Source organism: Mixophyes fleayi, chromosome 4 (assembly GCF_038048845.1).
Source record: "Mixophyes fleayi isolate aMixFle1 chromosome 4, aMixFle1.hap1, whole genome shotgun sequence".
Lineage (NCBI taxonomy): Eukaryota > Metazoa > Chordata > Amphibia > Anura > Limnodynastidae > Mixophyes > Mixophyes fleayi.
In genome coordinates, this window is record NC_134405.1 from 302,072,504 (window position 1) to 302,096,778 (window position 24,275).

At 40.3% G+C, this 24,275-nt stretch overlaps 1 protein-coding gene across 3 annotated transcripts in view; it reads left to right on the forward strand.

Annotated features, from left to right (window-relative positions):
* The first annotated feature begins 10,772 nt into the window (after window positions 1-10,772).
* The window catches only part of LOC142152871 (protocadherin-10-like), a 60,597-nt gene continuing 47,094 nt past the window's right edge, over window positions 10,773-24,275 (forward strand). For all 3 annotated transcript variants that reach the window (XM_075209907.1, XM_075209908.1, XM_075209909.1), the window contains exon 1: window positions 10,773-13,479. In XM_075209907.1, coding sequence (XP_075066008.1) covers window positions 10,996-13,479 — 2,484 coding nt within the window. In that variant the 5' untranslated portion in view covers window positions 10,773-10,995. The remainder of the gene's footprint in view (window positions 13,480-24,275) is intronic.

Sequence of the window (24,275 nt, forward strand, 5' to 3'; positions counted from 1 at the left end):
CAAATCCTAATCTTAGGATTTATAATTTCCCCGTATGGTCTGAGCATGAACCCCAATAAAATTGATGCAGTTATTAATTGGCATGTACCTAAGATTGAAAAGGAAGAACAACGGTTTATTGCCTTTGCAAATTTCTACAATTCATAAGAAATTTTTCTGGAATAATTGCTCCTATTACACAACTTACCAAAAAGGGTGTTCATTTTGAATAGTAAAATGAAGCACAAGAAGCTTTTACCTGATTTAAGACTCTTTTCACATCAGCACCAATTTTTATGCATCCGAATCCTGAACCACCATTTGTTGTCAAAGTTGATGCCGCTGATTCTGCAGTGGGAGCAGTTATTTCTTAACATATTGGTGAGATGATGTTGTTGCCTTGTTCCTACTTTTCTTGCCAGATGACATCAGCAGAGGAGAATTATGATATTGGAAGCAAGGAATTGCTGGCCATCAAGTGTAGTTGTTTTAGAATGGAGACACCTTCTCTTCTTGAGGGCTCTGTCCATCCAGTGACAGTTCTCACCGATCACAGAAATAGGGAATTTTTTACGCACTACTTAACAATTGTTCCCTAGATAGATCAGATGGACTTTATTCTTCTCTAGTTTTAACTTCTTAATTTCTTACCAACCTGGATCCAGAAATAGCAAAATAGATGCACTCTCTCGAATGTTTTCTGAGCCCGATTAAGAAGGAAATTCTGAAAAAACAATTCTAACCAGGCACAAATTTTTAGGGGCCATGATTTCTACAAATTTACTCTCTCTTTTGAAGAATTACTTATGACGCTGACCCTTTTCTCAGAAATCCTTCTACAGATGTTAATTTAACATTTCATAATGGCTACTGGACCCAACTTCATCACCTTTATGTACCTGAGTCATTAGAAGTATTAAAATCAGACCATGATTCCAAACCTGCTGGACATTTAGGAGTAAGACTCAAAAATTGTTCGCACGTTCCTTCTGGTGGGCAAATTTTAAAAGAGATTTCAAAAGATATCTCTGGGGGCGTGGTCATGCGCCATTGTGACATGGCCACGCCCCCTGTGTCACTGCCAGGAACTTGCAAGTTGGGAGTTATGATATGCTATATAATCAGTTCTACAAACCCCAGCATGCTCTGGCAGCCATTGCCATGCTGGCACATGGAGTTCTACAAGTGCCAGTATACCCAAATAGTTAATGGCTGACAGAGCTTACTGGAACTTGTATTTTTCCACACTTAAGAAGTGATTATCTATCTTTTACACATTGCCCCTTCCTCCCACAGCTCAGTAGGGCCAGGAGTGCTATTCATTTTTACTTCTCCAATCCCCTAGGAAATTCCGCCCCACGCTTACCAGGCTGCAGCATCTTGTGACAGAGGGGACCACGCGCTGTGGGTCCCCCTGTTATAGGGGGACCAGCCTAGCCTGGTGCTGATTTTGAGGCACCCCACACTTTCTTGTAATTATTTAGTTTACAGAAGTGGAAGTTGCTCAGTTAAACTGATTCCGAGGAGTAATACAGATTGACAATAAACAGACAAAGCAGCTCACTTGTACAGTAGAACTCATTTAATAATTGCATCTTTATTTAAATCAAAGTCTACAAAACCACTGGGAAATAATTAAAAGCCCAAGTAGCACAAACTTTATTAATCAAAAGGCATACCAAACATGACAAGTGTTTTATGATTCCACCTGCTTTCTACAGTCTTAAAAACCAGGAGACTCTCATAAATCCTCCCTAACTCCCCCAGTTCTGTCAAGACAACACTGTATGCATTTGTATTCAAACAACATGCCTTGCAAATCACTTTTTATTGTACATTATACCACATACAGATGAAGCAGGTTTAATCTATTTCCCTTGATTTGCTAAACTACTGCTTAGCAGTGGATCTCAGCTGAGAATAGATAATGGGGGAATTCAGTTACCATATATTTGTTCTATTATTATTTTTTTCTTCCTCTCAAGTAATATTCATTTGAATCTCAGTGTCAGCAGATTACACCTTCACTTGCAGATTAGTAACATCTGGACAAGACCCTCTGGTGCTTTCCCTATAAGGAGGCAAAGTTGACTGCAACATATGTCTGCTCTTCTGAGCAAAATGCCAAAGGACAAGTTCCTTCCCTGGAGCTATATCTGCACAGGCTTTCATTTTGTCATGCCACCATTTTTCTTATTATATGCTGATTGCTATACACACAGGTAGTCAGGGGAACAAGACAGTATGTATTAAATGAGCTAATCCCTAACACATATTGTCAACCAGAGCATCCATAAAAAATGTGTTTCTCTAGAAACTGAAGCACTGACTGAACACAAATGAAACAGCAGCATGCTAATAAGCTGTATTAAATGCCCACCTTTACATACACCAGCGAGGGGGGGAGGACGGACAGACTGATGCTTCATAGAGCTGATTACAGACCCTGTATCACTTATCATTGCACCTGTCAGCTACTATTTTAATACAAAAGGCCCCCAGGATATCAATTATGGTACAGTAGCCATGATTGATGGTGGTGCGGACAGTGATGTTCATAGAGCTATTTTCAAACTCAATGTTTGCACTTCGTGTCCAAACCTGTGTTTATTTCTCATTAATTATCATGTACATTGAAATTACACCTATTATAATTTGGGACATATTTAGTACTTAATTTACACTATATGTTTCCATGGTGTTAGCGGTAAAAATGAAAATAGTTGACGACTAAATTAGTATAGGCCATTGTCATAGCTGTCACAGTTCTAAAGTGAATGGGTGATTTGTATGAGTGCAGCTTAGAGTGGTACTAAATTTAAATAATACATCTAATATTTTATAATGGTGGGTAAATTGTGTTGTTGTGCTGCAGCTTCTTGGATGTCAAAACAGCCAGTCACTAATCTGGAGGAATACTTACAGTGCTCTGTAGTGTAGTTATCAGTAGTATGTGTTTTTACTCCACATCACTTGACAACAATGGAGAATTTCAGGCAACCCAACTGTTGCTAATTTATATCATCATGATATATAGGCAGCACAGTGACTTAATGGTTAGCACTTCTGTCTTACAGCACTGGGGTCATGAGTTCAATTCCCGACCATGGCCTTATCTGTGAGGAGTTTGTATGTTCTCCCTGTGTTTGTGTGGGTTTCCTCTGGGTGCTCCGGTTTCCTCCCACACTCCAAAAACATACTGGTAGGTTAATTGGCTGCTAACAAATTGACCCTAGTGTGTCTCTCTCTCTTACTCTCTGTGTATGTTAGGAAATTTAGACTGTAAGCCCCAATAGGGCAGGGACTGATGTGAGTGGGTTCTCTGTACAGCGCTGCGGAATTAGTGGAGCTATATAAATAAATGGTGATGATGATGATATAGGTTGTTCAGCGGTAAGTAGTTATCTAAAGTCACTTAGAGGTAGATAACTCTGAAATACATACAGTTGTATTAAGTGCCACCAGTAAACATCCACTGTACAGTTACAAGTGTTACATTTTATGTAGCGCTAACATCTGATAAAACCTATACACATACTTACCTGCAATAAGGAGATATTGGTGAATGATTTTGTGTTATAAGATGATAATAAAGTAATCATCCCATGTTTTCGTTGTATTAAACTTAAGGGTAGGCTTGAGGTCCATTGGAGGATCCTCTGGAAACTTTAAGTCAGTCTCAGTTAGCATTCCAGCGTCTCACTGAGAGCCATGGATGGGGATGTTTGTAGATGTAGAGTGCAGTGGCACAATAAGCCTGCCACTAGAGGGCGCAAAGAAGAGCCACACTATCACCACTGTATTTCTCCTGCCCCATCTTTCCTATCTGTCAGCAGGGGAATTGCTGGGACCTGCCATCCCAAAGTCTCAAGCACAGAGCCCCACGTATTTTAAATTCTTTATTTTTTTATTATTATTATTATTATTATTATTATTATAATTAATTATTATTATTATTATTATTACATTTCATTATTATTAACTTAATTTAAAATCCACTTTTGGATCCTCCCCTCATACTTCTCCCCTGCTCTTCCATGTAGAGTGACCACTCGTTGCCCTGTGAGCTCCCAGCACAGAGGGGGCAGTGTGTCGCTCAGTTCAGCAGTATGAGAGAGGCAGGGTGGGCTCCTTCCTCCTGTGCTGTCAGGACACAGTGATACAGTTCCTGGCAGCTCCCAGCTTCCTGTAATGGGGTTTAGAAGGTATTCAATATTTGCTATATGGGTGGGTGCATATAAGAAAGAGAAGGGGTTGTTCAAGGTGGACAACATATTTAAATGTTTATGTGACTTATGCCTCTACAGCTATAATAAACCATGTTTCCTCTTTTTTTGGTGTCACTTGTAAATTTTACCTTCTGCAAACATGTAGTAGGAGGGGGGCCGGAAATACTACTGGCCAAACTTAGACGGTTCAAACAGCTAGATGAGTGACATAATGTCACCCATTCACTGTCTTTATTGTCACCCCCTCACTATGTGCCAGCCACTCACCTGTGATGCTGCCGACTTCATGTTGGTAATGGGCTGGGAGTGTGGCACCAGACTATGATGTCACAGCCTGGTGCCACACTCCCTAGAGCAGGTCTGGCCAACCTGTGGCTCTCCAGGTGTTGTGAGACTACAATCCCCAGCCTGCTTTGCCAGTAAATAGCCAGTCAGTAGCTGACAAAGCATGCTGGGGCTTGTAGTTTCACAACACCTGCCCTAGAGGACGACATGCTGCTCCTCCATGTTGGTAATGGGCTGGGAGTGTGGCACCAGGCTATGATGTCACAGCCTGGTGCCACACTCCCTAGAGGATAACATGCTGCTCCACTACCACTCCACACAATGTTAGAAGTGGGATTCTGGTGGGGCAGCGCATGGCAGGACGGGTGGGAGCTGCTACCAGGGGAAACATGCCAGCCATGCGTAGCAGCATCTATGATAATAGAATAGGGCATATTTTGGAAACCTAGCAATGCTTTTGCTTCCCATCTTATTGCAGGGGCGCACGGAGGATTGTTGGGGGGGGGGTTTCTCCCCGCCGACCCAAAACCCCCCCCCCCCCAAAAAAAAAACCCAGAGAGAGCTGCTGCGCATGCGCGGAGCTCCGTTTCGCCAGCGCTGTCCTATACAGCAGCCGCGGAGCTGTCTAAGAAGCGTCTGCGGCGGTGATGTATACAATACAGCAACGCCGCAGACGCTTCTTTGACAGCGCTGCGGCTGCTGTATAGGACAGTGGCCACTTAGTTAGCGCGGGGGGGGGGGTTTCTAGAGACTCAGAACCCCCCCCTGCGTGCGCCACTGTATTGCACAAGTTTATTAATCTCATGAATGTCCTGATGGTGGTAGGTATAGCTCAGTAACATCTGGCGTGCCTATGATATGAGGTGTTTAGGTGCCTATAAATATTCTCCGGTGTCTTTTTCACCATATGCTAAAATGGGTGTGTATAACAGGGGAATGTATTACCTTTCACCTTCTGTATTACAGACCTCTCAGGAAATCAAGGCTTGTAGCATTAACCTTGATTGAAAACATTAACCTTTACACAGACCTCGCCAAATCAAACATCAAAGTTTCACTACTGAAGCCGTGGGATTATGGAAATCCTTTCCACGGGTGCTTTGTTTCCCTGGTTTATTGTTTTAGCCCAAATCGCAGGGATTGGTGACACAGTCAACCAATAAACAGCGCTGCTTATATAGTTACACATTCTGAATGTAAGTACTGTGGGGGGAGAAGAGAGAATATAAAGGGAGCTCTCAGTCTTTATCAGTATTGCTATGGAATTAACGTTTATCCGGCAGCCTGGATTGTAATCCTGGGATATAATTAAAAAATCAGTATTAACAAGGAAAACGGTGTGCATCAAAATGTAATCAATTCTGCAGAAGCTTAACCATCTGCTAAAGGTTAAGTCTATGCATGTATACTGATGTCAGACTATTTATATGCAGGATTTAGCTCTTGGTGAGTGTTTGGTCCGCTTAATCTACTGCACTGATAAAGCGAACATCTGCAGACAGATATCCCTGACATGGTGCTCAGCTGTTACAGGGGGCAGTGGGTTTATCATGGTTAGCAGGATAAAGTTCTAGAGTATCACAAGGCAATTTACTTCCAACTACACTTAATATATAAGCCAATGCTATTACTACATTATGGTATTTACATACAGTACTGCTGTCCTGGGGGGTTATCATCCAAAGCACATTCCATTAATCCTACGCATCTCTATACAACAGTTGTTTTAATATATGCTTATATTTTTGCACAGTAGGTCAAATGCTTAATATCCACCTATGTCCAATATTTACCCACCTATATATATAGACATATACAATATATATATATAATATATATTCCACATTTATATATATATATATATATATATATATATATATATACATATTCCATAAATATATATGTATATACCGGTATATATATAAATATATATATAGGGAGTAATTTAGGAATAAGAATATCAGGAGCCTCCGACAGTAGAACAATTAATCTGCTTTCATACAAGTCTCAGAACTCCAAGTTTATCTCTATTAACGCTTTTATCTTGCAGTGAGGGGGCACAGTATTACTTGTAAAGCTAGATACACACTACACAGTTTTCATCAAATAATCGACTAAATCAGCCGACATACGACCGCTCGTTCAAAATTCGGGTCAGTGTGTGCAGTGACTCGATGGTCGAAAGTCTGCCCTAATGGACGATTGTCGCCTCATTTGGTTGGTCGTACCGTTTAATATTTTCGTTCCAATCTCGTTTCCGTTGTGTAGTGTGTATAAACTTCCGACCGATCCACAACAGTGAGTACTAAATTACAGTCATTTCTCACGACAACATGGCTGTAAAAAGTCGCTAAAGGGACGTCCGCTCTTCCCTTTATCGTCCTAAACAAGGCTAGTGTGTATGCAGTCCACGGGCCGAACGATCGGAACATCGATCGCATGTAAAATCGCTCGGCATAAAAAGTTGGTAGAAAATTCTGTAGTGTGTACCCAGCTTTACACACAAGTTTCCATTTGAAACAAAACAAGTCACTTGTTTAAGGTAATCATCATATACCTGCCTGTTTCACCTTTACTTCTTTTTTTGGCTCAACTTGGTAAAAAAATATATTCAAAAATAGTTAAAATAGATTAAAAAGATTTTAGAAAAAATCTAAAAATATAGTTAAAATCTCTTGACCGTTTAAAAATGCTTTATTCAAATAATAAAGCATTTTTTCATTCAGTTTCTTTTATCATCGCCATCTTGTACCTCACTGATGCTTGTTTGACTTGCTTAATATTAACAACATGCGGAAGCTATCACCAGTGAAGGGTGGGGCCAACACTGCTTAAAGCACTGGTATAGCCTGCAGTAACCCAGTTACGCTACTAGTATGTTTTTGGACTGTAAGAAACCCATGCAAACACAGTGACAATATACAAACACAGGCCCGGCGCTCCCATTAGGCAACATTAGGCAGTTGCCTAGGGCGCCGGGCTCTGGTGGGCGCCACAGAAGTAAAATGCAGAGTATTGTACTTTAATACTGTGCGGCGACCGCTGAGCATACCTTCCACAGCCGCCGCACAGCTTCTGATAGATCCACAGGGAGGGGGGAAGGGCTATGGATCACCACCGCTGCCGCCCTCCCCTCCAACAGCTGCTGAGGCGCACCAACCCACCGTCTCCTCCACTCCCCCTCCCCTCACTGACTGTCGGGTGTGACATCATCATCAGTGTCAGTGAGGGACGGGACCCGGCAGAGAGGAGCAGCCTTATGGAGCCAAGTTTAAGGTAAGGAAAGACCGGGGGAGTGGGGGGTGGATTTTGAAATTGTGCCTGGGGTGGGGGTGGCGGGGGCCAGCAGATTTTGAAATTGTGCCTGGGGGAGGGGCGGATTTTGAAATTGTGCCGAGTGGGGGGCGGATTTTGAAATTGTGCCTAGGGCGCCGAGGACCCTAGCACGGCCCTGTACAAACACTGCACAGATAGAGCCCCTATTTGAATGTTACCAGGGGCAGGCTGGGATGGGGGCACGGGGACATCTGCCCCCCAGGACGGTCCCATAGTGGGCTACCTTGGGCTGGGACACTGGGTCACCTGCCTTTTTTTTCCTTTAAAATGTTCCTAATGGACTGCTAAGTCTATTCCCCTAGGCTAAAATTTGCCAGCCCTCCCCTGAATGGAACCCATGGTGTCAGCGCTGCGAGGAAGTCCTGAATCACCGTAATGTTTTCAGTTATGGGCCATTTTCAAGATAAGTCATGTGATGCAAGTGACATCACTACTCTCCAATTAGAAGCTATATTTTATGGGAGTGACAATACTACTTCCCAAAATATAAGGATAGATTTTACAGGATACTTTCTATATATTCATTTCACCTGTATAATATATTTTATTATAATTATATTAATTATAATTTATATTTGAGCATATTAATTCAGATTTATTTGTTTGGCAGCTTTTCTGAGCATATTCGGGGGCCGATGAAGGCCTAAACGGGCTCACCCCCAAATTTTGTAAGGGGAACAGCGATGTCTTTTTCTGCCCCTGAATGCTCAGAATAGTGGTGTCTTGTAACACCTACTTATAAGGAAAGTGAGATGTAACTGTGTAGTTCCCAACCATATAAAGGTGATGACTGAAACATGAGGTGGCTCCTGCTATCCTATTTATTTAAGTTTCCAACATTATTATGTATTTAATGTATTTATTTTTCTATAAGTAAAAACTTCTGTACCCAGAATTTTGACAGTTTCTTTTTCCAGTGGAGCTTACAATCTAATTTTGGCGCCTGCCATGGTGCACTAATTTTGCTTTGGAACAAAACAAGTTGCTTGGATGTGGAGATCCTTATATCTAAGTGTCCTTGCCTATCTGGGGGTTATTTACTAACATAGGAGCAAACTTGTACTGTGGAGTAACCCATAGCAACGGACCAGCAGGATTCTTTCATTGGTTTAGTGCAGTGATGGGCATCAAAATTGCTGCACATTACCCTTAATATCAGTAATAAGTTTAAATCCCCTGAAAACTGCAGTTTTCTGAGTATCAACACATTATCAAGTAACAAGGGGCCTGATTCATTAGTGATCTTATCTTGTGCAAATGTTAAGATGCTTGTTTTAAGAAGAATCAGGGAGATAAGAGTGAAGTTAAGATGGATTTTTATCTTAACTTAAGAAATTCTTCACTTACGCAGTGGATTTTTATACTTATCTCCCTTTTCTGGGCATGAACAGAGTGGATTTGCTTAAGAAAAGCAAAAAACAGCAGATAAGATCACTAATGAATCAGGCCCAAGGTGTTTATGGGAACTGCGATTCTGCCCTATTCATCAAACTGACCCCAACAGCTAACCTCATAAAAAGATGGCATTGGCCAGCCTATCCTATGGGGAGAGCATTGCAGGAGAGGGATCTTTGGATCACTCCCAGGCAGGCTTCATATTCCTGCCCTATCACAAATTATTTGGGTCATAAGCACCTGTACTATAGATTATTTGCAGAGACAGGCTCCTATTGGAGCCCCTGTCCTGGCTGATTAATTGTAATAAATAGCCACGTTAATTAATTATCATTGCGATAAGAAATTATAATTAGCTTGAGCAATAATTGATGAGTCATTAATAGACCCTAATATGTATTGAAGAAAGAGACAATATGTGCCCTTATAAACACCCCTCAGATCCCTCACAATGTTCACTCACACAAATGCTCCTGAAAACCCCTTTTTTCCCCCAAACTCCTCTCAGATCCCCCACTTTCTCTAAAACACCCCTCAGCCTCCACACTCACTTATTTAATAAGAGCTATAAGCTAATAGTTCGTAGTTTAAATCCTAGACACTAATCAGTAATGTAAAATACAGTAGTACAATACTTATGCATGCACATACATCTCAAACAACAATTCTAAGTTCCTAGTCTTGGCACTAGTTAAAACATAATGAGAATTCCTGTATTCTAGAACGCAATAGGTTAAAATGGGAGGCTTGTGAATGGGAAGTTCGGACCTAATTTTAAGCCTCAGGTATTATTTTTATAATCATCTTATGTATTTGACACCGAGATATTCTATATCTGAGTACAGAGAAATATCTAGTGTTCACAGAAACTCATAAAGGGGGCACCCCTTCCTATATTATCCACTGTAGCTTCCGAGAACCCAATTCACTGTGTATATTTGTGTGTGGCACAGAGGTAATACAGTGTAACAATGTACTTGGTGATACTGTGATTTCCACAGCTGTGATCAACAAGAGGTGACAACTAAATGCTGCATCCCTGACATATGCAACCTTATAACTGTTCGTATGAAGCACATTCAGTAGCCCTGTTGGAGAAGGTGGTTATATTGGGAAATGTTTATTATACCTTCACACGTCAGAATTATTTCTACGTCTACATTGTACGTTCATCCTTCAGCTCCACATAACAAGCTACGGACTACATCGTCACATCTGTCTTTAGATTTTTGGATAATGTAACCCTTCAGCTGCTGGGTAGAGGATAGGTATCCCCAAGAGCCCTTACCTCGTTCCTGTGCGCTCTGGCAGTGTCAGTGTTAATGATTCATAAATGCAATTCACGTTCACCTCCTTGAACAACCCCCAGTCTGTGGAAAGGGTTAAGAACCACAGCTGTAAACTGCAGCTCTTAGTTCACTATATATGTCTCTGTCCACCAATACTGATGCTCTAATGTGAATTTGGATCCCTCCCTCCCCCTCAGCCACCTTCTAAAATGAAAATAGTTGGGGAGGGGTGACTGGGGAGAGGGGGGATTGTTGAAAGTATATTGAAGAAACACAAGTCCATGTAGCACGATCTTCACATTTAGCAAAGAGCTTCCGATTTTCTGCTATCAGATTGGATTAAGAGATCTTGGCTGGAGCCAGGTTCCCCAGTGAGAGAGGAGAGAGCGGGAGGAGGATTTTTTTTTTGCCTGAGGATTTGTTGAGTTTCATTAGGTCTGACCGGTGCTGAGTGAACACAACGGGCATCAGCAGCAGAGGAGATGTGGTGGAGTATGGGAAGACCATGGTCTGGGCAGGTTCTCCTGGCTCTCCTAACTTGTTGCCTGGTCCCTGCTTCCAGCCAGATCCGATACAGTGTCCCAGAGGAACTGGACCACGGGGCTTTTGTTGGAAACATCGCGGAGGACCTGGGTTTGGATATCTCCAAGCTGTCACCTAGGCGCTTCAGGATCGTGTCTGGAAGCAACAAGCAGCATCTGGAGGTCAATTTGGAAAATGGAATCTTGTTTGTTAATGAGAAGATAGACAGGGAAGAAGTTTGCGAGTTCCAGCCTGTGTGTTCCTTACATTTGCAAGTGGTTATGGAGAACCCGCTGGAGCTTTACAGGGTAGAGGTGGAGATTTTGGATATCAATGATAATGCACCCAGTTTTCCATGGCACGATTATGTGCTGGAGGTGACCGAGTCCGCAGCTCCCGGCGCCCGCTTCCCATTGGAGAGTGCCCAGGACCCCGATGTGGGCACCAACTCCTTGCGCACGTACAAGCTCAGTCCTAACGGGTTTTTTTCCCTGGAAGTGCAGAGCAGGAGCGATGGGAGCAAATTTGCTGAGCTGGTTTTGGAGAGACCCTTAGACAGGGAGCAGCAAAAGACTCACAGGGTCTTGCTGACTGCCATGGATGGGGGGATACCTGAGCGGTCTGGCACGGCTTTAGTTATAATCAGTGTGTTGGATGCCAATGACAATGTGCCCACCTTTGACCAGACATTTTACCGGGTAAGTCTACAAGAAAACGTCCCCAGGGGCACCCTTGTAATAAAATTAAATGCCACTGACTTAGACGAGGGTACCAATGGGGAGATTGAATATTCGTTTAGTGGGCACGCACCACAGAAAGTAAGGGACCTATTCATGGTGGAGCCCCGCACCGGGAATGTGAGGGTTAAGGGGATTCTGGACTATGAAAAGTCCAATCTATATGAACTGTATATACAAGCGAAGGACAGGGGGCCCTCTGCTGTGGCCGTGCACTGCCGGGTGCTGGTTAACCTGCTGGATGTGAACGACAATGCTCCAGAGGTGATTCTTACATCTGTGTCCACACCGGTCATGGAAGACGCTCCGCCGGGCACAGTTATTGCCGTGATCAGTGTGATGGATCGCGACTCTGGCGACAATGGGGATGTCAACTGCGATATACCCAAAAATGTCCCCTTCCAACTCCACTCATCCTACAAAAACTACTACACACTGGTGACCACCGAGGTGCTTGACAGAGAGGCTGTGTCCGAGTACAACATCACGATCAGCGCCAGGGACTTTGGATCTCCACCGCTGATGACCAAAAAAATCATCTCTGTTCAAGTGACGGATATTAATGACAACATTCCCACTTTCCTACAGCCATCCTATACTGTGTATGTGATGGAGAATAACCCCCCAGGAGCATCCATCTGCTCGGTGACTGCTTTGGACCCAGATTCTAACCAGAATTCCTATTTGTCCTACTCTATCATGGAGGGTCAGATACAAGGGATGCCAGTATCTACCTATGTGTCCATTAACTCGGACAGTGGCAATATTTACGCGTTGCGCTCTTTTGACTATGAACAAATCCGTAACTTTCAGATCAGAGTGCAAGCCCAGGATGCTGGCTTTCCTCCGCTAAGTAGCAATGTTACTGTTAATGTCTTTATTCTGGATCAGAATGACAATGTCCCCGTGATTGTGTCACCTCTGCCCAAGAATGGCACAGTGGCAACAGATGTTATACCAAGATCTGCCGACCCCGGGTACCTGGTAGGTAAGATCTCAGCCATGGATGCTGATTCTGGCCAAAATTCTCGCCTTTCCTATCAGATTCTCCAGGCTACGGATACTACCCTGTTTAGCATCGCCCTATATACTGGAGAGCTGAGGACTATACGTGCTTTGGTAGACAGAGATGCCACAAAACACAGACTTGTGATCCAAGTAAGAGACAATGGGCAGCCTTCATTATCCACTTCTGTCTCCATAGTCCTGACAGTGGTGGACAGCATCCCGGAGACCCCTTCAGAATTTAATGATCTGCCTCTAAATTCAGACCCTTCCACCTCGTCTCTAACTCTTTATTTAATAGTGTCCCTTGGCTCGGTGTCCTTTACATTCCTGGTGGCTATAATTGTCCTCACAGTCATTAAATGTCACAAAGACAGACTGTCCCTGCAGGATTACAAGTGTTCCATCCCTACCTGTTGCTGCATGAGGTCTGGATCATCGGGAGATGTCTTTAAAAACTCGAATATCAACCTGCAAATCTCATCTGGGAATAAAGTTCAAACGAACTGTATGGAATCTTCGGGAAGTGGCCCCCAGAACTATTGTTATAAAGTCTGCCTAACACCAGAATCGGCCAAAAGCGACTTTATGTTTTTAAAACCCTATAATTCTACAACACAAAATAACGAAAAAATTCCAGAAAAAACAGCCCCTGGCAAAGGTGGACAGAATCCTCCTGCCGCGAACAATGCAGTCAATGAGGTAAATCATGAGTTAAATTGGAAATATGCTTCTTCTCTAGTCTATGAGGCTGCTGATCCACGTTCAGCAGCTGAGGCAATTGACTGTACTTTATATCTGGGTAGAGTATAGATTGGCGCGCCTTAGCGCAAGGATGCTTGTCCTTGGCGCACAGCTCTGGCACGCAAAGGGTTAATGGCAGACCTGACATCACCAGCAACAAAAGCCCCCTGTACTCCCCATATCTAAAATACTGGTACATTAATGACATGCGTGCACAAGGGTAAAAGAAATATCCAGTAGATTTTTTTTTCTAGGTAATGCAACTGTTAGAAATAATGATTTAATTAAACTGCTCCAGCCACTGTGCGCTGAAATTGTTTTTTTTTATTATCAGCAGTAAAATCAAAATATAACTGTCCAAAAAGGCAAGCATAGAGCATCCTGCTCATGTATTCCTCATAAGCTTCCAAGGGCATTTAGCTTTATGGAACATCTTCTCCGCGTCCCCAGTTTCATCCTGTGTATGTAATTTATGTCTTACAATTATTCTGTTCTAACTCCAAGGGCGTCCTTCAGGATGGACCAAATGGATCTTTTCGATGGCTGTGTTGTCATTGCTTTACGTGTGACACATGAAATCAGTGTCTGAGAGCTGTGAATCACTGATCAGTGTGCCTATAAATCCTGCTCCCCCCCCCCCTGCTCCAACAATAGTGTATTATCTGCTTTGCTGGGATTTCAGCACGCTGGGGGAGACTACAGCACCATTACTATGCAGAGCGCCAGGGCTGGGGTAGATATGTCTTTCTTACACAGACACTCTCAAGATTAACAAAGCACCAGTGTGAGGCCGCTGGTGTGAATCAATGTATTGCAATATGTATTAGAAAGTAAAAAGCCCTGCAGTGCTATGATGCTACAAGGTTACAGTGGCATACACATATTATCTGTGCGTGGAGCTCCAGGCACATATGTCATTATATATATATATATATATATATATATATATATATATATATATATATATATATATTGTATATATTCATATATTCACACACATTTCTGTGTGTATATATATATATATATATATATATATATATATATATATATATATATATATATTTCAGTATTTGGTTCCTGTAAACACACTAATTGTTTTTAGTAAAATATTGTAACTTGTCTATTTACAAATAGACTATATAGTCACGCGTCTGTGTCTAACCTGCTCATATGGCTTAAGCGTATCACGACTAAGGACCACAAGAAGGATGTTCTGTCTCTTCTTATTTGTCACATAGAAGTGCAGTGACTCTCAACCTGTGGCTCAGGAGACATTTACGCTACTCCCTGGGGCTCCTATTAGCGCTAGAATAGATCCTTAAACTATACCGTTGACAGACGTGTCAACAATGAATCCAACTGGAAAATAAGATTTAATATCTGAAATGCAACACATATGGATGCTGAGCAGCAGTCATCAGACAGTGTAAGTTGCATGACAGACTTTTGGATAGCACTACTGTGCCAGGTGTTGTAATAAGAGTAAAGGAGACCTTGATTTCCAGCTATTATCTTATTTTCTCTGATCCACTGGCTATCTGTTAATTTCATGCTGAAGATCAGGCACAAAGAAGGCATGATCTAAGTGCGCGGCAGTTTGCTGAGATAACCACGAGATGGCGCAATATCATAAGGAAACACCCTTGCCAAAAGTATATTAAAATTCAATGTCAATATATGTCTGAACAAGCCACAATGCAGAAAGGTAACACCATAGTTTACAAGTAATTGCAAGAATCTTTCCATGCACTTCTGAAATGTTCATGTTATCATGGGTTCACTCATGGTTTAAGGGATGTATCAAAACACTTGTCTAACATAAAAATGCTGACATATGTACTTGAAAAAATACTAATTAACCTGAGTTCTGTTACATTTCACAATTATATATCATTTTGATATATTACTATAATTTGCACATGTGTATCTGGGTCTGAGAATAATAAGTTCTCACTGGAGGGAAAGGCTAGAACTTAGGTGAGGTAGGCTAAATAGTTGTTATGTTGCCTGTCTGTTAATGGAGGGCTTTGTCTAGTTTTGCGCTGCCTAACATGACATAATTTTGTTTCTTAAAGTGATCTAAAAATGACTAAATATCTAGAAAAGATTTTTTATTTTGCATCTTGTCATTTTACGTTACTTTTATTTGAAGTTCTGTGAATTTCTTCCATTTAAGGATATGTTGTTTTCTATGTCAGCTTTATGTATGCCTCTACATTTCTTTCTTTCAACTCAGTGAAAGGGCCACTAAACCCCTAAAGAAAGTTGCCTTGCTAGAAACATTTACATACAGTATATAGACACCAGAGATTAGCTGCATAACGACTGTAAATACAATATAAAAGTCCTAGGTTCTGTGAAGGTATGGGATTGTTAACATATATCAGGGTAGTAGCCCTTTAATTGGCATTCTAACATCTGACTTACAGCATGGTCAGTTGGATTTTGAGTTAACTGCAGCATTGGTTTTAATCAAGAAAGAGAGGGGACTTGTTCTGGTCTCCCGACTTCAGATTAGCACCCACACAGTTCCTAACCAGTGGTCAATATTGTGTTCCTTTGTCAGATATATGGTGTGTCCACACTATGCTCTTTTCCAACATCACTCCTCAATACCTATCAAGCCAAATATAACCGTGCAAAAGCAGATCCTAAGCTAATCATTTTAGTTGAACAAAAATAATGTCAACATTTAGGAAATTGGTGCTCAGTAAAAAAGGTGTTTTAATCCACAGTGCCCAAATAGATGTTTGTATTCGTTTTCTAAACACTATTACATTAATGACAGAATCTGGTTGTTGGAGTTACAACACCTTCTCTGAAGCACCCATTTTTATTTTATTAAGTACTCACCATTATATTTATGTTGTAGCAAACAATAAACTAACTAAAAGAAAATAGATTATTGAAATCTAAACCATGTTTCTTGTACGTAGATGACAGTAAAAAAAGTGTATATCACTATGTAATGTTGTAATTGTTCCCCATACCTCTTAGATTGTAACCTCATTTTGGCAGGGCCATCATTACCCTCTGTCCCATGTCATAGTATGTTATTTGTTACATAATATCTTGGCTAACAATACTATTAACATTAATAGACAACAACCATTCAATATTGCTATTGTGTCAATCTACACTGACTATCACAACATATAATTTTCACTCTCACTTTATCATCTTAGGTATTGTCTATACTGGGTCTCCTTAATCCCCTACTTTTGCTTCTCTACTGAAATTGAGTCAGGTATATATATTATTCTGCCTGGGAGTCTTTGCTGGAGTCTATGAGTCATCCAATGACATAGAGGGATCCTTAGACATTCATTGATGCCATTTAACTAATCCCCTCTAGTGATCAGCTCTCGTAACAATCAGTCTCGTCATTGATATCACTGTTCCCTAGTAGACGTCTTGTCAAACTGTAGATAGATTTATTAAAGCGGGCAGGTTGGCAGAATAGTAAATGCCATGACCTACATAGATCTGTTTCACATGACCTACATAAACCTATTTGAAGTATAATATTGTCATAAATAGTAAAAAAAAAATATAAATTTAGAACAAATCACTATACTGTAAAAGTTTAGACTATAATATTAGCTCTTCCATTTAATATAATTAATTGAGGTATTCTGCTTGCTGATCTGTAATATGCATAATGCCAATTTCTTTTGAATACAAATAATGTGTACTAATGAACTTCCTCTAATTATTTAATCAGTGAATTCATTACCATTTTTATCATCTGCATTATACTCAACTAATTTTCTTTTTCTTTTGCTATGTTTATTTTTTGTTACATGCAGTCTTTATTTTTGGCAATTATTGGAGTTGTGAATGCACAAAAGTTTTTTTTCCCTTAGAGATGTGAGAAATGTCTTGAGTTTCAATCAGTGTGAATCCCATTGATGTGATCCTTTGTTGCCTTTCAACTAGGCTGTTAGAAGGGCAGAGGAGCGGCAACGTTGAGTTCAAATGTTCCATTTATTGTGGTCACAGCTACCCTGGCAGACAGATTCCTTTTCCATGTAGTTAATTCCAAGCTAACAAGCAATTTGAAAATATGGAAAAAAAGGAGTCGGTTCGTTAGAGTTCTCTATAGGTTTATATATAGTTTGCCGATTTTCTAGCTACATGAGCAGTAATACTAAAGTTACATTTTATAAAACAGCTATCAATGCATTGAAAATCATAAATGTTCCATGAGCCTGCCATGACTGAAGATGTTTAATATGGTGTTGCTTGGGAAAGATGTTTTTTCTATGTACATCTGTCTTATGCATGGAATTGTAGTGACATAAGGACATTGCAGGTATGTCTTATCTTTAGTAATAGTACTGTATATCATATATATACAGTAAGTCATTCTACTAGAAGAATATTCTATGTAATCACTGAACATTTGCCCAAGGTATACCAGACCATCACACCATTTATTTATCATCATCATCACCATTTATTTATATAGCGCCACTGATTCCGCAGCGCTGTACAGAGAACTCACTCACATCAGTCCCTGCCCCATGAGAGCTTACAGTCTAAATTCCCTAACATACATACACAGACAGACAGCCAGCGCAAGAAAGAGAGACTGTGGTCAATTTTTGATAGCAGCCAATTAACCTACCAGTATGTTTTTAGAGTGTAGGAGGAAACCGGAGCACTCAGAGGAAACCCACACAAGCATGGGGAGAACATACAAACTCCACACAGATAAGGTCATGGTCGGGAATTGAACTCATGACCCCAGTGCTGTGAGGCAGAAGTGCTAACCACTTCGCCACTGTGCTGCCCCTATATCTCTTTTGCTGACTACAAATATTGGTAGTAACAGAGCTGGTGGCATCCTCTACATTTAGAATGACTGTTACAAGCTGATTTAACAATACATCAATGTCAACTATAATACCCATTATGAAACTCATGTCACTAGTTCCAAACCCTTTACATGCACCATTAAAATTACCATACTTACAAAACTCTACGGGCCTGATTCATTAAGGAAAGTAAAGCAAAAAAAAAATGAGTAACTTTGCACCTGGGTAAAACAACCATGTTGCTTTGGAGGGGGAGCTAAATTTAAAATGTGGGGACAGATTTATAGTTGGGGTAGGGTAGGCCCTAGATCAACTTTAAATTTCAGTGTAAAAATAAAGCTATCAAGTATTTGTTTGCTAAATGGAAAAACAGCCAGTATTTTTCTTACATGCAATATAATAAACTAATGTACACCCCTTGCATTGTAACATGGTTGGTCCAGGATAGAATTTACTCCTTTTTTACCTTACTTTCCTTAATGAATCAGGCCCTAGGTGGTGAGAGCAGATTCACTACTTGGATTTAAGTGAATGGGGTAGCAACTAGTATGTTGTTGCGGTGATTGATATCATTATCATGTATAGGTTGTTATTATTATTATTATTATTATTATTATTATTACTATTGTTAGCCTTTATTTATAGGGCCCCACAAAATTTCCACAGTGGTGTACAGATACAGACATTAGACCATACAGGGTAAAACAGTACCAAACATTAAACAAATACTACCAGGACTTCAAACATAGTTTGCATAGTGAAGTAGAAGCAGAAGAATAGGTATAGAGATAGAAGGGAAGAGGGCCCTGCTCATAAGAGCTTACATCCTAAAGGGAGGGCAAACAGACAGCAGGCTCAAAGGGAGTCAGAGGAGGGGATCAAGCACAAGAGTGGGGAGAAGACAGAGGGTAAGGTATTCAAGCACGGATAGAAGGTCAGGTGGATGGCTGGTAGACTTTGAGGAAAAGATGAGTTTTCAGTGCCCATTTGAAGGAGCACAAGTTAGGGGACAGTCGGATAGAGCGTGGGAGGTCATTCCAATGAAGAGGGGCAACCCGGGAGAAGTCTTGGTTTCTGGAGCAGGATAAGGGGATCAGGGTAGAGGAGAGGCGATGGTCATTAGCCAATCGCAGGAACAGGATGGAGTGTGAGAGGAGGTTAGAGATTTAAGGGACAGTACAGCAGGAGAGGGCCTTGTAGGTGAGTCTGAGGAGTTTGAAAAGGATTCTGTAGGAAGAAGTGGAGCCAGTGAAGGGCGAGGCAGAGTGGGGAAGCAGAAGAGGAGCGGTGGGACAGGAAGATGAGTCTCGTAGCCACGTTCAGTATAGACCTGAGGGGGGTGAGGTGGGAAAGAGGAAACCAAATATGTTGTTTTCTTTTGGGGAGTTTTAATTGGTAGCTGCTTCAGAGATTGTTTCTCCTTCTTCTGGATCAACACAGCTAGAAATTAAACAAGATTGATTCATTTGTGTTTTTTTCAACCTCACTAACTCTATAATGTGTCATATAATGAAGCATTATATGTTATATATATTATTGTTATATTTTATCTAAAAACATTAGATGTTTTGTGGAGTAACTCTTCATAAATGAAATAGTGCCCCTACCAAGTATGGAAGATGATTTGTTCTAAAGTTGTTATTTAGTAATTTTAACTAAGTGTTCCAAAATTCTCCACTATGCATAGATTGGACACTAGGGGCAATAGTAGTTAATAGATGGTTATTTATACTATTGTTCATTATTTATATACTCTGCCACGCTCTACAGTCAGTCACCCCAGCTCTTGCCTCAGGGTCCTAATTCCCCTGCCAGAGGCACAAAAAAATGCACACGTCAGGATCAATTTAAAGTCAAGTAAACTATGCATACGGGGGACCTGATAGAGTCCAAGCAGTTTCATACTGGTTGAAGGCAAACACCCTAGTGCTACAAGGCAGCAATGCTAATTACTGTGCTACCCATTTACCCCAACCAACCCCCAATTAATAAATACATAAATACTAGTAGATAAATAAGGTTCTCTGTTCATAACAACTTCGGTCCATATGCTTCATTGAACATAAGTAGACTGAACATAAACATTACTAATATACTGTGTATATATTCTCTTTTCTTTTTTCATATGACCCGTTGTATCACATCAATGTCATGTTATTACTTGCCAGACTCACGCACGGCAAGGTTGACAGCCCTGTTATACAAGGGTACATTGAGTAGACAGAAGGAATACCACGTGGCTAAGTAACCTTTGTCACTCCAGCTGTTGATTAAGAATACCTTCCTTCCATCACTCCGAGATAATGAAATCTCATCCAGAAAGCTGTTTATGTCACTTGTTTGTCTTCATATTCCACTGTGATTGCAATCACTTAAGGTTTTCGCATGTTTTGCTTATTTAAAGAAAAAGTTATGTTTTTAAAACAGTTTATGTTAACTGTAAGCGGCATTGTGAAAAAAATATTCTTAAGTGTACACGTTCCTAGTATCTGTTTGTCCCGATATGATTAGTTGTAGTATATATGGAATCTGTTCTCTTTATCAGCCTACAAAGGGATGATAGGACCACTTAGCATGTGTATGCACATAATTATGGCCTATATTTATATAGGTTTGGCACAAATAATTGCAGTTCTGGGGGTATATTTACTGAACTGCGAGTTTGAAAAAGTGGAGATGTTGCCTATAGCAACCAATCAGATTCTAGCTGTCATTTTATAGAATGTACTAAATGAATGAAAGCTAGAATCTGATTGGTTGCTATAGGCAACATCTCCACTTTTTCAAACCTGCTGTTTAGTAAATATACCCCCTGGTATTTGGTATGTGCATGGCTGCAGATAATTAATGTTTGTGTTTTCTGGAAATCAGGGTTAAAGTAATATACGGCAACTTATAATTTTCTAAAACTCCACTCACTCCTTTAGTTCTCTTCCTCAAGGATACTAAGATTGCACATACATGTCGGTGTTAAAATTATGAGTTTAAAATGTGTTTCTAATGCAAGTTAAACGCATGGAAATAGATGTGAAAAAAATAAATTAGTTCTAAACAAGACAATACATATTTGCGCCGTATATGCATTTAACTTGCATTACATTGCAGTGCGCTTTTTTTAAAAATACTTCTTGTTCCATTTCAGTGACATTAGACACCTGTAAATGTTGTTGAAATCTCACATTCGTCTCAATGGAAGCGCATTGTAAATACAATGATATGATAACGTTATGAAGCATTTACATATGTGTTTGGCTTGAACAAGATAACTTCCTATTTGGTCACAGAGGCATATTTAAAAAAACCAGATAGAATATATTGTAAATGCATACTAAATATGTACATAAACTGAATGCGGTTTATATAGGGTTTACTTGCATTATGGCATGCGTTAAAAAATGTATTACAAACATCAGTGTGTATGTAGCTTATCATCATCAACATTTATTTATATAGCCAGCATATTCAATAGCGCTTTACAGTCGGGAACAAACACAGTAATAAAACAATATAGGGCAATACAGACAGAGAGGGCAATGCTCGCAAGCTTACAATCTAGGGCACAATGGAAGTTTGATACATGAGGGTAAGTGCTTCATGTTACATATTGGTCCAGCCGGAATGCAAATGAAAAAAATGCTTAGTGGGCTATATGATCCAGTCACACAGCAATGTTGGTCTAGGGGTTGTTGTCGTGTGTTAACTGTGTAAAGAGTGGTAATATGGTAATCTGAGGGGGGGGGGGATAAGAGGGGGTTCAGTTTAGAGGAAAGACATATTGTGCGAGGGAGGGAATTCCCCAAAGGGTGCAGCCCAAAAAAAGTTCTGTAACGGGGAATGGGAGCAGGTAGTGAGTGTGGATGAGAGACGCAGATCTTGTGCAGAACGGAGGTGTCGAGTTGGGAGATATTCTGAGACAAGTGAGGAGATGTATATTGGTGCAGTTATGTTGATGTCCTTGTATGTTAGTAGAAGTATTTTATATTGGATTTGTTCAAAAGCAGACAATCAATGTAGATACTGAGTATATGTTTAAAAGATTAAAAAAACGCTTGCATGCCTTATTTCAACAGACACAACTTTATTTTCACTCAATGTTTTGGTCTCCAAATTGGCCTTTCCCAAGAGTTCATGTATAATTCCTTTCACCAAGACCATTTACAAGGCGAGTGTCACTATAATCAGCACCATGGCATCAGCTCAAGTATGGATGCAGAGAGTGAACAAAGGTATCCAGAAGTACGTCTTCCTTATAAGGAAAGCTATTGTATATTGAGGAGGAACAAAGTTCATGTTTGTATATAAAGAAATAAGGGAGAGTGAAGATAATTGAAAAACATATAGTATAGCATGCAATAAATGAAAAATATGTAAAATAAATAATATAACCGCAGAGGAAATTTGGCAGGTGCTTCCCATTAAAACAGAGCACCTTCCTGTAGTGAACGCACCTCAGAAACGCTGGAAGAACAGTCATTACCCCCAGTGATGTGACAGAGGACAGAGTAGATGAGGTTATATGAATTTGTAAGGTTATACTCCTAAAATAATAATAAGGTGAATGGATAGAGATGAATTATTCTCCAATTGTAGTAGTTATAACCATATAATCGATACAAATAGATGGATATTCCACCTTAAGTAACAGATAAATTCCAGGTAGTTAATTAGTTATCTGTTACTTAAGGTGGAATATCCATCTATTTGTATCGATTATATGGTTATAACTACTACAATTGGAGAATAATTCATCTCTATCCATTCACCTTATTATTATTTTAGGAGTATACACTGCCGAGTTATACAATATTACACTATTATTATTATTTTTTCTTCACATGGTCTGATTGTCATCAGAAAATTTCCACAACCGTCTGAAAGGAATTGAACATCATACCATCAGTCGATATAAGTATTATTTTCTGTTTTTTATACCTATACGATTCACTCTATTAGTTGTGTTCAGAAAACCGCAGCGCAGAAAAGTGATTTAATAATTTTTCTCTGTATGTCATTCCAACTTTTTGGTGTAAAGTTTCAATTCACTGATCTGCAGAAGCGGTATGGGACATGTATGCAAGTCACTAATTCCACAGCGCTGTACAGAGAACTCACTCACATCAGTCCCTCCCCCATTGGAGCTTACAGTCTAAATTCCATAAAATACACACACAGCCAGAGACTAGAGTCAATTTGATAGCAGCAAATTAATCTCCCAGTATGTTTTTGGAATGTGGGAGGAAACAGGAGCACCCGGATGAGACCCCCACAAACACATGGAGAACAACCAAACACCACATAGATAAGGCCATGGTCAGGAATCAAACTCATGGCCCCAGTGCTGTAAGGCAGAAGTGCTAACCACTTAGCCACCATGCAATGCTATATATCACTGATGATGATAATGACGATGATGTGATGAATGCTCAGGGCAAGCAGTCAGATCTCTCCAATATGGTCACCCTACAGCATGGTTGATATCAGGCTGAGCGTCAATATAATCCATATGTGCTCCTCTTAAAAGTTGAGTTATACAAATAGACAAGTCTACAGTTTCTTGAGCAGAGTCATTAATTGTAATATAACATTGCCAATATAAAATGATTAAACATTAGAAAAACAATGACAAAGAATGAAAGCTAATGTATTCAAAAGAGGATACAATACAACAGTAGGAACAGGCAGTTTTATGTTAGAAGAGAACATTGCAAGGAAACATTTAATTAGAGAATCCCTGAAAAGAAGTGGTCTTTTGCTCACCTATATTGTACCATGTTATAGTCCCACATGCATATTTTACAGCACGGAATATTACGCACATCAATATGTTTTATAAACAAACAACAGCCTGAACTGTTCTGATAACCTGAAACATAATTACTTTGCCTCAAAAATTAATTACCATGTTTTATGCTCAGTGCTTGGAATCTTGATGCA